Source organism: Mixophyes fleayi, chromosome 4 (assembly GCF_038048845.1).
Source record: "Mixophyes fleayi isolate aMixFle1 chromosome 4, aMixFle1.hap1, whole genome shotgun sequence".
Classification (NCBI taxonomy): Eukaryota; Metazoa; Chordata; class Amphibia; order Anura; family Limnodynastidae; genus Mixophyes; species Mixophyes fleayi.
The window spans coordinates 156292740-156310613 of record NC_134405.1 but is presented as its reverse complement, the minus strand read 5'-3'; the positions used below and the strand labels follow the sequence as shown (position 1 = coordinate 156310613).

The window sequence follows — 17874 nt, the reverse complement described above, 5'->3', positions numbered from 1 at the left end:
AGTGCACCATACATATAAAAAAAACAACAATTTAAATGAAACGCAGATAGAAGTCACATATAATATATTGCTGATTTATAATTAAGAAACTTAACTTACTTAAACCCTGGGATATGCATATTCAGGAGAAGGTAATCATTGTCTGAGCCCCCAGATCCACTCTCAACTTGATCTCCAGCAACTTCCCAACCTGCAGAAAACATATTTCAAGCAAATTTATGCACAATAAAATTGCACAATAAGGCAAGTGTGTATTTCAGTGAAGTTAAAGGTAGATAAATAATGGAACAAAAAAAGAAACAATGCAGCACAACTTGAAACATTCCAGGTGCACATTCCTCTTGGTAATATGACAATGGGCAACATCCATTTGGAAGAAAACAATCACCATTAAAGATGGCCAATACAGTGGCTGACTTGTTCAATATGGACTTTTTCTTTTTATTACTGCAATGTGCGTGGAACTAATTACCAGAAAAGATGAACTCATACATGGTTGGAAAATTTGGGGTGTCCTTTGTTGTAAAACAATCACATCTAGCCATTTATTGATTACTCAATTCCATAACACAAATTCCAACAGCTCTATGCTATCCCAGGCCAAAATTGTTGCGTGTGTATGGTGATTGTTGGCTCTGGAGCTGTCCGATATCTTTTGGTTGATTCAGTAGGGTTGAATCAGTGACTGAACAAATTGCTAGATCATTGGATAGTTCATTCAGAAACTAACAAAGCTACCACCTTTACTCCAGGGTCTTGCAAGGAAAGTCAAGGGATTAACTATGAGGCAGTACAGAGAAATGGGCTGACTCTCCGATATTTTCACATGGTCTTCGTCAACTAAAACTAAGAATAAGCCAGTGTTGGTGAGTAAAGCATAATCATGAACAATGCACAATTATCAATCTATCACAGTGTATGTGATGAATGTGTTATCAAAGAAAGAGTCCAGTTGTCAAAGTAGAAGGAATAAAGAAGAAGCCAAGGTCACTGTAGGCAGATGTGGAGCGTAGGCTGAAGTCAGTATATTGGTAGCGATAAGGACATGCCACGGCACATAGGGGGCATACCACAGAGGTTCTACTGGAGGCAAAATAGATCACCAAGAAAGGCAGAGGTCAGAGAACAGAGCCTTCTGGGACCTTTGCCTAAAGCTTGTGAGTTTGAACCTTTGCACTTTGGGAAATTGCCTGATTGGCTGTGTTTTCTGTAGAGTATCGAAAAAATGCTAAGTTTAAAAGTTGAACAACGTGTCAATTTGAAATTTTTTAGTACAATTGCACAAAACACCAACAGAATGTTTTCAAATGCTTACTATGGCCTATGGGAATAACTGCCTGTCTCGTGTTCGTGTGTTTGAGTGGCACAAAATATTTAGAGAGGGACGTGAGAATGTCGAAGATGATAAACGCCCTGGGCGACCTTGCACTTCAAGAACCGAAGAAAATGTAGAAAAAAATCAGTCAGATTGTTCGAAAAGACCGCCGACTCTGTGTTCGAATGATAGATGAATCCGTGAACAAAGACACCGTATGGAAAATTTTGCGTGAAGATCTTAACATGACGAAAGTTTGTGCAAAGATGGTCCCAAGAGTTCTCACATTAGAGCAAAAAGAACGTTGTAAGGAATGTTGTGTTGACATTCTGCAGCAACTTGACACAGATCCAAACTCGTTCGATAAAGTAATCACTTGTGATGAGACCTGGATCTTCCAGTGCGATCCTGAAACCAAAAGACAGTCAATGCACTTGAAAACACTGTGTCAGAATCACTAGGTGGAATTGATGATATCTGCCAGCAGTTGGCGCTACTGAGTACTGAGGCGCGGAGTCTAACACGCCTCCGCAAGGAGGTATGGACTTTGCTGCAAGGGACGTGCAGGTCGCGGCCATTAGTATCAGTCAGCTGGCGAGGTAACAATTCAGGCAGCAGTGACAGCCCACCAGGATGCAGGATAGAAGAGTAGTCAGCAAGCCGGGTCAACAACAGAGGAACGGATATAGCCAAATCAGAAGCAGGAGAATGGTCAGGAAGCCGGGTCAATACCAAATATCACTCTAAGCCAGAATCAGGAACCAAAGGAGAAGTCAGGAACAAGCCGGGGTCAGAATCCAAATAACAGCAACACAGGAACAAACGCTGGAGCAAGGCTGAAGACCAAATACTCTGGCACTAGACAAGTGTCAGAGGCTGCCTTATATACCCTAAGGTGCCTCCTGATAGGGTTAGGGAGATTTTGGCGGTAAGACTTGCTGGCTGCAGACAGGTGAGCAGAGATAGCGTCCCGCTGCTAGGCAACAGGACGTGGTTGCTGAGAAGGTGCAGGCGTCCGTCTCCTGCACCAAGTGTCAGTGCGGAGACGCACCAGACACAGCGTCACCACCAGGAAAGAAAAATGCTATAACAGTTTATCAGCATTATTATAAGGAAGTTTTACAAAGGCTGAGAGAAAGAGTCAGAAAGAAACGTCCGCAACTGTGCAAAAATGGTTTCTTTCTTCATCGGACAATGCGCCTGCTCACACAGCACTTCATGTGAAGCGGTTTTTGACCAACAAACACATTACTACACTTGAACATCCTCCATATTCGCCCGATTTAGCACCTTGCGATTTTTATCTTTTCCCAAAAGTTAAATCAGTGCTTAAAGGGACACATTTTGTGTCAGTTGATGCTGTTGATGCTGTAAAGAAAAGAAGAAAACGGCAGATATGTTGAAACAAGTGACAGAAATTGATTTGCTCCATGCCTTCGACCAGTGGAAAACAAGACTGCAGCGATGTATTAGTGCAAATGGGGAGTATATTGAAGGGGACAAACATTAAATTTGTAATACCAATAAATAAAGGTGAGTTATTTAATCAGTCTCATCATTTAATAGACATACCTCGTATAGTCTGTGCTTCTTGGTTTAATTTGTACAGCATGTTTAAAATGTATAATTTACTAGAAGTGCATTTGAAAAATATTAATATGACTAAAACAACAGGGCTGTTGCTACTTGGCTAACAAATAAAAAAAAAGATTCTCCAGCAGAGGGAGACATTATGTTAGAAACCATGCCCAAACAATGTTTTCTTTGGCATCAGTCCCCAGCTGTTCACACTGGATGATGAAGCTCAGAACTATCTCTTCTTGTTGTTCCTTTATAAATAATAAATGATTCCTAACTAATGTAAAAGCTGCTGACTCTCAGCAGTGGCTCACCATTCATTCCATCACACTTGGAATTTCCCACATTAAAGCAGGAAGTCTTCATATTGGTAGGGAGGATGTTCCACCACTTATATTCAAAGCCTAGAAGTGGCTCTGTTCCAGCAGGGCACTGTTTACACTCTACAGGGAAAAATAAAGAAAAACATGAAAGCTCATTTAAGAAGCTGCAAAATTACAGGTCTGCAGTTAAAATAATGTTTTGTGACAAAATGTGCCTATTTTGGAGCGAATGCCTATGTTTTTACAGGATGCACTTGGATCTTAGTGTCAACATGTTTTTGGGTTGTGCCAAGTGCTGGCTGGCAAATTTTAACCAGGGGGGGAGGGGGGAGATTCGGCCTAGCAGCCATTAGGAATATTTTAAAAGGGGAAAAAAATGCAGGGAGCACCGTAACCCACACACTATCGGCCCGGGGGATAGCCAGCCCTTGGGCTGTGCAATATATTTTCTCCCTGGAAAAAGATTTTATAGATATTCGGATGTGTCAAAGGTTAGGGCTCTGCCTTATATTTCAATTGAGCTCCTTTTGCATCTCCTAGGTACACTTCATATGCTTATTCGTATGTGTAATAAATATAATTAATCGTTCAATAAAGACACATATAAATAATAAAGTGAGTCCAAATGCCCTATACTCAGAGCTGTAACTAGAAATGTTAGCACCTGGGGCAAGAAGGAAGACTAGCGCCCCCCAGGCCATCAACTCTAACCCATACTTGCCTACTCTCCAAATTTTCAGGGAGTCCTCCCAGATGAGTAGGCAAACCTCCTGGATTCGCCGAAATTCACAGCATTAAATGGTGGCAGTGGCTCTAACCAATTTAACCTAAAATATTCATTATCCTGCGTCACACTTCAGCTTTGCCTCCTGGGCATTTGCTCCCTCGCACAGCTCTAGTTGTGGCCCTGCCTAAACTGATTGTGGGCAGGAGTTTGAAGTGACTTTCTATCTTTCCAGTTCAAGTGGGACAGACAGTTCCAAGAAAGTAGGCACAAAGTGATTTTACAGGGGTAGTTCCCAAATGCAGAATGTTGGTGTGCATCTATGTTTTATGGTGGACAAAAAGGCATTTTGCCCAAAATGAATAACACTTCTGGAGCATATTTTTTTCCCAGGTCGCAAATACAGTATATCAACATAACAGGGAACATAACAGGAAACATAAATAAACACAATGCAATTATTACTGAAACTTTAGCAGAAGCTGTTACATAATTGTCCAAAGTTAACATTCTCGGTAGGAATATTCATAAATAGGGTTGAAGGTGCCCTAAGCAGTATTACTTGGAAAATGGAACAACATTTTAAAACAAGTGAAATGAATAGCTAATATTGCATAAAAGTCTCTGTTCACACAACACATAACAAGAACTGGATATAAACAAAGACAATACACAACACCATGGAGAACCTTTCTATGAAACATGCTGTCAAATTACTAAGTTTTCTGTTTTACTCCTAGTGGAGAGGGGATCTGATGCAGACAGATACCAAACTGCCTTTGTCCATTTCTTTGTATATTTGAATTTCTAGTTCTACAGTCTATGCAGGCTGCTTTATTTATATTCAACTAAAAGTGTAGGGCGGGGGGGGGGGGCATAGATAGCCACCAAAGTAACGTGGTCCATTTAATTTCACTTTCTAGCTCCACAGTCTGTGCAGCCTGCTTTTTTTATCTTCAAAGTATTTATATTTACAAGCCTTGCAATCTAAATTAACTAGAGGTAGTGACGTGGTAGAACTCCAAAAGGCAGTTTGGAAGCCCTGTACAAACTGGCTCTATTTTTTAACTGAGTTGTCCCCCCTCCAGTGTGTACTCGGAAAGAGTTTTTAGTGCAGCGGAGAACCTGGTCAGTGAGCGGCGAAGGAGGTTGCTTCCTCACAACGTTGAAAAAATGATGTTTATAAAAATGAATAATCAATTCCTCAATGAAGTACAGCACTGCCCTCCAGACAGTACAGAGGGACCTGTGGTTGTGGAGTCCAGCGGGGACGAATTGATAATGTGTGAGGAGGAGGAAGTACACACTGTAGGGGGAGAGGAATCAGAGGTTGAGGATGAGGACGACATCTTTCCTCAGTAGAGCCTGTTTAGTTTGTACAGGGAGAGAGGAATTGTTTTATTGGTGTGGGGGCCCAAACAAACCAATCATTTCAGCCACAGTTGTTTGGTAGGCCCTGTCGCTGAAATGATTGGTTTGTTAAAGTGTGCATGTCCTATTTCAACAACATAAGGGTGGGTGGGAGGGCCCAAGGACAATTCCATTTGCAACTATTTTTTGGGCATTATGTGACCATTCAACAGTCGTTTGCCATGTTCAAAAAGTAAAAGAAAATGCCTACAAATTCAATAAATGAAATCAAAAGTTAAATGCCCTGTCATTATTTAAAACAAGAGGTTTTGACGTGCTAGAATTAGTGTAGTGTTAAGATGTTATAATATAAACACTACACTTGGAACTTGGAGGAGGTATTGTGGCCCCGGTATCAAATTGGGTACCGGGGCCACCCCACTACGCAGTCCAGATACTTGTTTGGTGGAATTCAGACTAGTTGAGGGTGTATTTATTTTATTGTGGCCCCAGTATCAAATTGGGTACCGGGGCCACCCCACTACGCAGTCCAGATACTTGTTTGGTGGAATTCAGACCAGTTGAGGGTTTTATTATTATATTGTGGGGACCACTCTATACCACACTACCACTCTATACCACTCTATTTAATACTTTAATTCTATTTAATACTTTAATTCTATTACTAATTCCCATAAAGAGGAACTGCCGCTTCTATTTAATACTTTAATTCTATTAGTAGTTACCATAAAGAGGAACAAAATAAACAAATTTTACCAAAAGTATAATATGACTTACAAACACTACACTTGAAAGATGGTGCCTTTAAATGAAAAAGTCAGTCTTCATTGCACGACTATGTGCAACAGGGACAGTTTTTTGGTTTACAAAGTCAACCAATAACACTTCGACCCTGTCTGTCTTTAACATACTTGATGGGATCTCAATGACGAATGGTCTGTACCATGGTTGGAGGAGGTATACCAAATTGGGTACCGGGGCCACTCCACTATGCAGTCCAGATAGAGGTGTATCAGATAATAAACAACGTTGACTGTTGCTGCAAAATTTTTAAATAATATTGTGGGGAACACTACACTATGCAGTCCATAAACTTTTTGGGTGGAATTCAGACCCGTGTAGGGTTTTTTAATAATATTGTGGTGACCCACTCCTCTACGCAGTCCAGGTACATTATTGGTGCGAATCATACAAGTTCAGGGTTTTTAATTTATATTGTGGTGACCCACTCCTCTACGCAGTCCAGGTACATTATTGGTGCGAATCATACAAGTTCAGGGTTTTCTTATTATATATATTGTGGTGACCCACTCCTCTACGCAGTCCAGGTACATTATTCGGTGCGATTTATACCAGTTGATGGTTTTCTTATTATATATATTGTGGTGACCCACTCCTCTACGCAGTCCAGGTACATTATTGGTGCGAATCATACAAGTTCAGGGTTTTTAATTTATATTGGGGTGACCCACTCCTCTACGCAGTCCAGGTACATTATTGGTGCGAATCATACAAGTTCAGGGTTTTTAATTTATATTGGGGTGACCCACTCCTCTACGCAGTCCAGGTACATTATTCGGTGCGATTCATACCAGTTGATGGTTTTCTTATTATATATATTGTGGTGACCCACTCCTCTACGCAGTCCAGGTACATTATTGGTGCGAATCATACAAGTTCAGGGTTTTTAATTTATATTGTGGTGACCCACTCCTCTACGCAGTCCAGGTACATGTTTTGGTGCGATTAAGACCAGTTGATGGTTTTCTTATTATATTGTGGGGACCACTCCACTATGCAGTCCAGAAAGATACCTCGTTGCAACGTTTTGGACTAATAACTATATTGTGAGGTGTTCAGAATACACAGTAAATTAGTGGAAATGCTTGTTATTGAATGTTATTGAGGTCAATAATAGCGTAGGAGTGAAAATAAGCCCAAAAACTTGATTTTTTAACTTTTTATGCTTTTTTCAGAAAAAATCAGAATCCAAAACCTTAAATCCGAACCAAAACCTTTCGGCAGGTGTTTTGCGAAACAAATCCGAACCCAAAACATTGAGAAAATCCGGATCCAAAACACAAAACACGAGACCTCAATAGTCACCGGTGCACATCCCTAATATTTACACACATATATATATATATATATATATATATATATATATACACACATACATACACACAAACACACACACATTATTTACAATACTGAGGCTTCTTCAATATATAGTAAGATGGGGGAATGATGAAATGAGCTGGACTTTAGGTGCCACACATATCTAGAAGCAGTCTTAGATGTAAGGAGGCAGTGAAGATTTACACCAAGAGAAATACACCCCATAGCAGTAGATGTCTGTCCTGAATTAGTTATTCAGGCTATCTGAAACCAGGGATTCCTATTGAGCAATTCCTCTGAGCATCATAATCCTCTTACCCTGTATTCCATCAGAGAAGGTACCAAATGGACAAGGAGCACATGCAGATGTCCCATTGCTGTAAAAGCCTGGGTTGCAGGGAGGACAGTTTTCCTTCATCCCAGATTCTGGAACATGAATTGCATTAGGCAAATCCTCTCTGCAAATCTTTGGCTCAATCCATTTATACAAGATCTGAGTCTGAACAAAAATATCAAACAGAAAAAAAATATTAATGTTATTTTTACCAATGTAGTAATTTTTACAACATTTATTTATTCTGATATTAACTATTACAGTTAAGCGGCATGAGTTGCACTCGCCACCTGTGTCAAAATAGACATAAAACCATATAATGCTGAAATTTCTTAACGCAGTACATAGCTGCCTGTAGTACAAGTTATTATGTGCTAGGAAAACCCTGTGCCTGTAGCTATCAACCTTATATGATAGTTTTAAGCAAGAAGAAGGAAGCTCTGAAAACGTTATATAGTTGTTGGGGTTTTTTTTTTTTTTACGTTTGTGCACTTTACACAAAACTTACAAGTTTCACAATTTTTTTGCAATAGCTATTTTATTGACCTTAAATTTTTTGCTGCAAATAAATTTGATATCTTCATTTCTGTGTATGTTGTCTGCTATTCTATTTTTTTAACCAATATAATAATGATAATATTTTATTGATTTTTATATTAAAAGTAACAAAGACTAGAACAGGTCAGAGACACATATAATATTATGCACTTTTGTGAGGGCAGTTGCTGTGGCATGTTGGGGGCATCGAGAAGGCAATGAGAAAAGAGCAATCAAGTAGTTTGTAGGCAAAGGGGAAGATATAAATAGGGTGGCAGTGAAAGAAAGAGGCTGAGTCAGGAGATGGTTTCATTATAACTGATGAGATGAGCGAGTGTTAAGAAGAGAATGGGAGTAAGACAGGTGGAAGAGGTGAGCTACAGACAGGTATGCAGTGACAGGGTTGTAGCAGAGAAGTTGATTGGGAATAGAATCCAGGGTGCATGCTGTGAGGTGAGACAATAAGATGAGCGCAGTTACGTCCTTAGTTATGGTGAAAATGAACTGATGCTGGTGGATTGGGGAGTACAAGAGAAGGATTGTGAGTTAAAAGATTTTTATTGGAAAAAAAAAAAAAGAGTATCCAGGGAATGCAAGGACTCAAGTGAGCCATTCAGTTTCCAGATTCTAGAAATTACCTTTCCTTCACTGTCACAGGCTGTATGTATTTGGAATAATTCTTTGGCTGTGCATGGAGGACGGTCTAAACACCTGCTAGATCCTTCCTCTGAAAAATAAACATAAATAATTATTACTTAGGAAAGCAGATAATAAAATGTTTTTTTCTTTCATTTTTACAGTAAATTAAGATATGTAATGACTTTAAAACTACTGGTCAATGAATTAGTACATAGTTGCTTACTCTCCCGGAATGTCCGGGAGTCCTCCCGAACTCCTTGGAGAGCAGGCAATTCTCCCTGATCCTGGCCGGCTGTGTAAACTAAATTGAGGGGGCGTGGCCTAGTGACATCATGGACACATCATCGTTGTCCCGCCCCATTTTTATTGGTCCAGAGTAGGGATGTTCATTTTGGGGGCGGGGCTAATGACACAATTCTTCGAACCCCGTCCCCACACACCCACCTGCACCCCGGACCTCCCGGGAAACATCTTGCCCATGTTGGCAAGTATGAATTGGTATTCGAAATATCATTCAATACAAACCGGAAAAATATATTTAGAATTGCTTTTAGAAATAGAATTATCTGTAACTTGGATGCTCTTCTACCATGTCCATGTAATAAATTAACCCTAATTATTATACTCTACATTATCTATATAAGTACAAAGTTGGCAAGTGGCAGTCAACCTAATCTTATTAATCTATTCCCATGACTTTTAATTCAGGCTCTAGTACCACTGTGCACCAAACTCTTTTCTAAAATCAAATCAAGGGTACATGTAATCTGATTAACTATTAACTATGAATTTCGTGCCCCAATCACTAAACACGGTGATGTTGGATCCTCAGCCATCCTCTTTTTAGCTCCCAAAAAATATCTCCTGCAAGGTTGCCACTGACAGGCAGTAAAATGTAAGTGACATGTGTAAAAATGATGACACAGCACAAATTTACACAGACTTCACCACACTAATGTTTTGGGATATAAATAGAGTTAAGAGTCGCCTATTTTCAATCCATTGATCTCTCTTTTTTTCTAGATGCTAATACTTTAACATTTTGATACATAAAAATGTATGGGCTGTCAGTAGACATTTAGATATTTTATAGTTTTCAGTAAACCATCTTTTCAACCATGATCTGCTGTCAGTTACATAACTCCATTAACCCCAAAACCTCAACAACCACAAACACCTTGTCAGGGCCAAGCCATCAGCATCTTCATAAGCCACTTCCGGGAAACAGGAAACCTCAATGTACTTCTGTTAAGCCACCATCTTCACCTCCTTTATATCACTCAGTTTAAATGGAGATTACTAACAATGTCTGCTTTACACATATATAAATAGCAAAGTGATTAGCAGAGCATACCTGAATATTGTGTTTCCAGATTACATTGAATGCAATTCTTAGCTCCTCTGTCAGAATATGTGTTCCTGGGACATGTCTTGCAAAAGGAGGACCCTGCTTGATCACTGTATGTGCCAGGTTTACAAGGAAAACACTCAGATGTGTATGCAACTCCTTTAAGAAAAAGGTGAAAGTAAAATGCAGATAAGTTATTTAGAAATGTAACCACCAAGGATTGAGATAACATGGTAAAATCAATAAGATGTATTACAGGAAGGATTGAAGAAATTTTATTCTCAACAAATTTCAATCAACATGTTAGAATAAGAGGTCATTTGTTGCTGGTCTGTAAAACAACTTAACTGAATATTGAAAGCTACAAACTCAGCCTAGTTAAATATTGACTTTCTAGTTGTTGCAGAGTCACATATCTCACCAAACTTAACAAGTGTCCAGTTGAGTATAATGGAAGATATGGTTCAGTCAAACGGTAAACCAGCGATAATTTAGTAGCTATGAAACACAGCGGTTTCAGGATCGTGCTGTGAGCTCTTGTATCGCAGGATTGATGTTCAAAGCAGAGTGTATTATCCTGTTTATTTATTTATTAATGGATATTTATAAAGTGTCTGCATATTACCCAGCGCTTAGCCGATAATATGTAATCATTCACATCAGTCCCTGTCCTAATGGTGCTTACAATCTATAATCCTTACCACAGGGACACACACACACTAGGGTTAAGTTTGTCAAATGCCAAATAACCTACCAGTATGCCTTTGGAGTGTGGGAGGAAACCACAGCACCTGGTGGAAACCAAGGCAAACACGTGGAGAAAATATAAACTCCACACAGACAGAGCCCTGTTTGGAATTGAACTCATGAACCCAGCACTGTAAGGCAGTAATACTAACCACTATGCCACCATGCTGTGCATCCTGCTCATTCATAATTCAGAACTCAATCAATAAAGCAAGAAACTGCTTTAGTTAAACCGAAAAATATATCATACTCTCTCGGAGACGGTTGCTAGAATTTATATTACCTTCTATGGTGATGTTCTTTATCAGCACAGGCTTCACCACTTTTGACCCGAGAAGAATGCCTGTTGTCCTCCAATACAAAATGTTTGTTCCAGATTTTAAATCCACCTGTAATTACAAAATAGTATTACTAATATATGTTTTCTCTTTTTGGGTTAATTCAGATTTAAAAACACACTGAAGGTCATTTACAAGTGCAAAGCATCTGCTGTACAATGCAAAGTCATTTTACGAGGGAGAATAAGTTTGCACAGAATGATGGGAGGAATTAGCTGAAGTGAGGAGTTATCTCTCATTCTATCCAGCTAGCAAAATATGAATTTTGTTTTGTGGAGCAATGCAGAAATTAAAATCATTTTATGGAACAAGATTATTGAAATTCAATTAAGGTTATGGAGAGAGTGCTTTCCCATGATACTCCATTTCCATTCCTCAAAAGGTCTTTATGTTTGTACTAGCACAGAGCTGGAAGTCTGCAGGTCTTGTCCTCAGGGGCGCCGAGAGGGGGGTGGGGTGGGTACAAATTACCGAGGCCCGGCCTATCTGGAGGTCCACAGTTCCCACACAGGGGGAGGGAGAGAGCGAGCTGATAGCTACCAGTGCCCAGACAGTGTGTAACATCACACACTATCCCAGCATCCTGGAGAACAAGAAGGAGGAGCTTCAGCTCTGTCTGCACACTGAGTACCAGCTCAGCTAAGGTAGGTATGCTGGGCTGGGGGAGTGATGTGTCTGGGGGTATGATGTGTCTGGGGCGCGTATGATGTGTCAGGAGGGGTTTTAATGCGGTTGTGGGGTTGGCATGTTAAATGTAATGTATCATCATAATGTATGTATTATATACTGTGTGCCAAAAATTAAGAAGTGCCCCAAAACCCTTAAATAAATAAATATATATGTATATATAAATATAAATATATATATATATATATATATATATATACATACACACACACACACACACACGTTATTCAAGGTGTGTACATCAATTAGTTGTCTCAGGAACATCCACGAGACATTTTGGAGCGGAGACTCCTATTGCAATTGCCAGCAGTGTGCGCAGTGCAATGTCCACGTGCCACATCGAAGGCAATTGAATCTCCCCCATATTATAACTTTATAAATCAATCAGTTTTAAGTTTAAAATTTTATGCATTTTTTTATTATTATTGAATTTATGTTTAAGGGGTTTTGAGTGCCTCTTCATTTTTACTGTGTATTTATCTTTGTATGGTGTTGCAGAGCCCCTAGAGGCAGTCATTTCTAAACAGGTCCCAACATTCCAGGATACATACAAGAATACAGTACCAGGTTATGAAAGATGCAATAACAGGTAGGTGACAGCAACACCATTTTAATACATAATGTGGCGTGCACAGGGCCACCTTAACAACTTTATGGGCCCCCGGGCAATGCAGTGTACCGGGCCCCTAAAAAAAATTATATATATATATATATATATATATATATATATATATATAAATAGTGTGTGTGTAAAAAAAATATATATGTATGTAAAAAAAAACGTGATCATATATATAATCACTTTTTTTTTACATATATATATATATATATATAGGGGCCCCCTTAACTTACCTTAAGTCCGATCCTCTTCTTTTTTCCGCGCCGCTGAGTCTCTTCTGCCCTCTTCCGTGCTGTGGTTGCAGTGAATGCTGGGCGTGACACGCCCAGCATTCACTGCGAGCACAGCACGGAAGAGGGGACCAGGGAGGGAGCCGGATCACCGCTGATGTCACCGCAAGGTAAGTATTTAGGATTCGGACGGGCCCCCTTTGCCTGCAGGGCCCATTGTGCCCAATGGAAGAGACGGCCCTGGGCGTGCAGATATCACACCGCACAAATTGCCTTAATTACTGTACAAATTTCTGACAAAAACTCTGCCACGAAGTGTCCCACAGACGTTTCGTTATGTGAGAAGGGGGGCCCAGAAAGTGGGTGTTCCAGCTCCCCAAATTCCTCTTGGCGGCCCTGCTTGTCCTATGTTTAATTTAATGACATGGGTGTTACTAAAGTCGTAGAAGCCTATAGTAGGCTTGAAGCCCTAGGTGGACACATGGTCCACCAAAGCATTTTGCAGTGTGCCTTATGTAGGTGTTGTAAATAAGATCATAGCTTCATAAAAAGGAATGCAAACAGCATTAAATCCTGAACTAGCTATGCCATTGCCCATTAAAAAGGCATTATGCTAAGAAATATATCTTATTTTAAATTAAAGTATAGTCTGTTGAGATCTTCTTGACAAGTACTCCCATGTCTTACAGGTATTTTGTTTTAATGCTATTACTTTTTTGAGTGTTTGCTCACAAAAGGGCACTAATTTGCATGGCTAATATTTATTTTTACTTCCGCAGATCAAGTAATAAGGCATCTCTCACTCATGATATTAAATATTAACTATGTAGCATTTCTATGTGCTTTATTGAAAGTGTATAGAACAATAAGTAAAAGTTAAAGATGAGACTAATGGTCTCCTGGGAATCTACAGGCTCAGGCTACACACTTTTCCATACACACATCACAGGAACACGGGTGCAGCACCTCTGTGTAAATAATTAAGGAACAGCTAGTGTAGTGCTTGGAAGGAATCTTAAATAGCTGGGCTTGTGCTGTGGGTGGTGTGACCGATGCCAATGAGTGGCCGGTGTCCAGTGAGGGAGCATTAGGGTCACATGACTTTGTAAATATTATTGGTGTGATTGCTGGAACTACTACAATAGCTGCTCATTCCATTCTGACAAGCCTGAATAAAACAGCAAAGCGGTTCAGCAAACCTGTGTCAGCAGCATTTGTTTGGCATGCTTTTCTCAATAAATTATTTTTAATAAAAAAGTATCCCGCTTAATAAAAATAATTGAGTGCATTGACTTGTGCAGTTATAGTGCAACAGAAAACATTGTGCCACTAGCGATCCATGTGTCACTCAGCAGTTGTGAGAACAAACATATTATACAGTGTGTGAGGAGCTTATCCTAATCATAATAAAGTAGGATAAGTAAGAACCCATACCGAATGATGCATCCATTCACTGTTCTCAGACAATTTCACCCACTTATCAGAAGTGGAACCTGTTTCCTGGCATTGGTCATTCTGAGTCTAGAAAAAACAACAACCAGTAATCAATAATAGGTCCTGGAAAAATGCAGCAGATTTGTGATGATGAGAGAAAACAGCAGACACTATCAGTAAACAGAATTAGGATACCTACAATCTATCAATTGCTGTCATATAATATCCACTTCCAGACATGCCATTTGGGTATGTCTTTATTCTCCAACTGAATAACTGTCAGAGAACACATAATTAAAAAATCATCCACTATTGAACCCAAACCAACTGGGGGCTGGGCCACAATAATTGTAATGATTTTTATGTCACACAGTTTGTTTAGAGTGCAATTTTTAATAACGAGTTTAGAATGTTGAAAAACAGTCCAAATTTATTTAGAAGTAACTTTTCACTCTTAAACACTTTCATTCACTGACTGGCATATTGACAGAAACACTGGGGAAGTTGTTGATGATCTGTATGTATGTTCCATGTTTCTATCTTATGCATTACGCTATATAGGTGCAGCTCAAATAAAAGCTGGTTTATGGCTTCCTTGGAGTGAATGGATGAGAGAGGGCACACCTCTATTCCTGAAGGTCAGTTTGTGTCTTCTTGCCTTCAGGATATGGCACAGGCACTGGACTGTTTTATCAGGCAGTGCGGCTGTTATGAGCCTCAGTCACATTAGTAATGTAGCTCCTAATGGTTAACTTGGTGATTATGTAGTTTCTTCACTGGGTGCAGCCAGACTGGAATCACATGTGTAATGTGTTCTATCACTGTACCTTAGACACAGCTGTCATTCATTAAATTAGGCTGGTGCTATTGGATACCTGTGCTTTAAAAGTGCATCCTGTCCCTGCTTCCTGTGCTGGTTTTAGTTTATCTCTGCTAGTGTGTGCTTGTTTTGATAGTTCTGTTTGGATATTTTGGATTTTGACCTAGGCCTAAATATTTGGCCTTTGCTCCTACGCTGTCTTCCCGATGTTTGGATGGCTTTTTTGACTTTGCTCTGGCTAGGCTCGAACTTAGGATTGTATTTTAAACTTTACTAGAACTCCGACCTGCCCTGACTTTGAATTTGAATTGCCATCTTTTGTGCACCATTCTTTCTGGACTTTTGTTAGACACTTGTGCTTGTTCTCCTTCGGGCTCCCAGTGTCATAGCCTCGCCGAGCGATTCTTTTAAACCTAAGCCTGCACTACCTAGATCTTAAGATCTAGTATTGGCGAGTAACTCCTGCTCTATAAATATGGTGGCTCCTATAGATGAAGACCGCTGCAAGCTGGTTCTGCAGGCCAGATATAAGGCTTGTCATCCCACACTTAGAGAGAGACAATATTGTTATTTACACAGGCAAGGTCTTATTATATTGTGTATCATAATTTTTTGGTCTAATAAAATTAGCTGTGGCTAGTTGCACCAAATTTTGGACATTTGGTGTTGTTTACTACCTGCTGCTTATAAAAGTGCAACTATCTACCCCTGAAGATGGAACTAATTTCTGTGACAAAATTCTCTGTTTCACTCGCTGACTTTTCATAACCTTTGATATCATGAGAGAAACACTGGGAAATATGTAAATGATTTGTATATATGTCCCATGTTTCTATCTTATGCCTTTAAAACTGAATAGTGTTTTGGAAAGACAGCTTTCAAGTAGGTGCAGTTCAAGGAAAAGCTGGTTTATTGCTTTCTTGGAGTGAATGGAGGAGAGAAGGCATCCCTCCCAGACATAAGACTTATCATCACATACTTAGGGAGAGACCATGTTGCTACTTAGAGCCAGAAATGCTAGGATTTATTATATTGCTGTATCATTATTTTCTTGTCTAATAAAACTAGCTGTGGCTAGTTGCACCATATTGTGGACCTTTGCTTATCAGTAAAGTGCCACCATCTACCCCAGGAGTTGGCAACTGCTACCTATTCTGAACCAAAACCTATTCTTAATAAAGATTAGTTGCGGTTTACTGCAAAAATACACAATGTGTTACTAAAATTTCCTTAGTAATTGCAATAAATCAAAGATGGCAAACTAGAGAAGGTTAATAGTATTTAAAGGTTATGATAATAAACTGATTATTAAAAATCTTACAAAGAATTCAAAAAAGATGTTGTTGTCAAGATACTGATAATCAAATGTCACAGAACCAGCTTTCTTCAGATGCACAGCATAGATAAGTGAAACCGTGCAGTCATCTCGATTTGATTCAATGTAATTTCCTTGAGGAATCCATGATGAACTGAGAAGAAATACATGAAAACATAATAAATAGTATCAATAATGTCATTGTCCTTTCATAAAACATTAGTTCTTGTTTCAAATTGAAGAGGCAATTGTAGTAATTTCAATATAGGAGACTTTGATATCCACAGTCGAACAGTGCACAGTATCTCAGTAGAAAATATCATATAGACTATCATTGTATCATATCATCATCATATAAATGTATACTAAAATAGGTGAGGTCTACTGACTAGATTACAAACTGTAAAGAAAACTGTTTATCAAGTTACATGCCACTGAGCAAGATACTGGGAATGTATAAGAAGCAGAAAGGAATGTAGAGATATACAATATCAGGTGTCAAGAAAAGGTGCAGAAAACAGTGAGAGTGCCTGAGAAGCAGAAAACAGTGTAGAGAGAGTCTCAAGAGCAAAGAACATTATTGAAAAAAATCTCAGGAGCACAGAACAGTGCAGAGAGAATCCCAGTAGCAGAGAGCAGTGCAGAGGCAGTGTTGGGTGCAGAGAACAGTGTGTAGAAAGCAATCATGCGGTGGAGCCCTTGATATACAGAACACAATACCAAAACTGGTCAGCACAGTGCTTCTGTGCTTCTATAGGGGACACGAAAAGCAGCATGCCCTTCACTACAAAAATTGACCCTTTGAAGCTAAGTGACTATCCAGGAGTAACCAAGACTCCTTTTCACCAGTAGCCAATCACAAGTGTATTTACTAGAATAGTTGCTTGTGATTGGCTACTGGTAAAGAGGAGTCCCGGCTCTGATTATTTTGCGTTGGTCAGACATAGATGTGGGTGGCTGTTTTTGGAGGATTTTACTGTTTTTTTTCCCATTAGAACTACTACAGGTTAAGAAAGAATGCATTTTTTCAGTGAACAGGAGTTTTGAGAAGACTCATTCAATTAAACTCGATTTGAAAAGGGGGGGTGTATTTTACGGTTATGGTATATTGTGCAAGGGTCATAAGGAAAGTTCCTCCACCTAATTATACATATGTATGCAGGGGAGGGATGACGAATTTTAGTCCGGGGAGAAGGATTCAACTCAGCAGCCTATTAGGAACATTTTAAAGGAAAAAAAATGCAGGTGGCCCAGTGACCCAGCCCAAGGTAGCCCACTATGGGACAGACCCGGGGCAGATGCCCCCCTGCCCCCCAGCCCAGCCTGCCCCTCTATGTATGTATGTTGGCTACTAGCAACTCTGTTCTATAAAGTAACCTGAATTGCAGGTTCAGAGT

At 39.6% G+C, this 17874-nt stretch overlaps 1 protein-coding gene across 1 annotated transcript in view; it reads right to left on the bottom strand.

The window, feature by feature from the left end:
* ELAPOR2 (endosome-lysosome associated apoptosis and autophagy regulator family member 2) overlaps positions 1–17874 on the bottom strand; it is a 72268-nt gene that overhangs the window by 21295 nt on the left and 33099 nt on the right. Inside the window, exons 4-11 of the mRNA XM_075208690.1 lie at positions 16484–16631; positions 14343–14429; positions 11318–11423; positions 10294–10446; positions 8939–9027; positions 7748–7928; positions 3208–3336; positions 100–190 (exon numbers count right to left, since the gene is read on the bottom strand). Coding sequence (XP_075064791.1) covers positions 100–190; positions 3208–3336; positions 7748–7928; positions 8939–9027; positions 10294–10446; positions 11318–11423; positions 14343–14429; positions 16484–16631 — 984 coding nt within the window. The remainder of the gene's footprint in view (positions 1–99; positions 191–3207; positions 3337–7747; positions 7929–8938; positions 9028–10293; positions 10447–11317; positions 11424–14342; positions 14430–16483; positions 16632–17874) is intronic.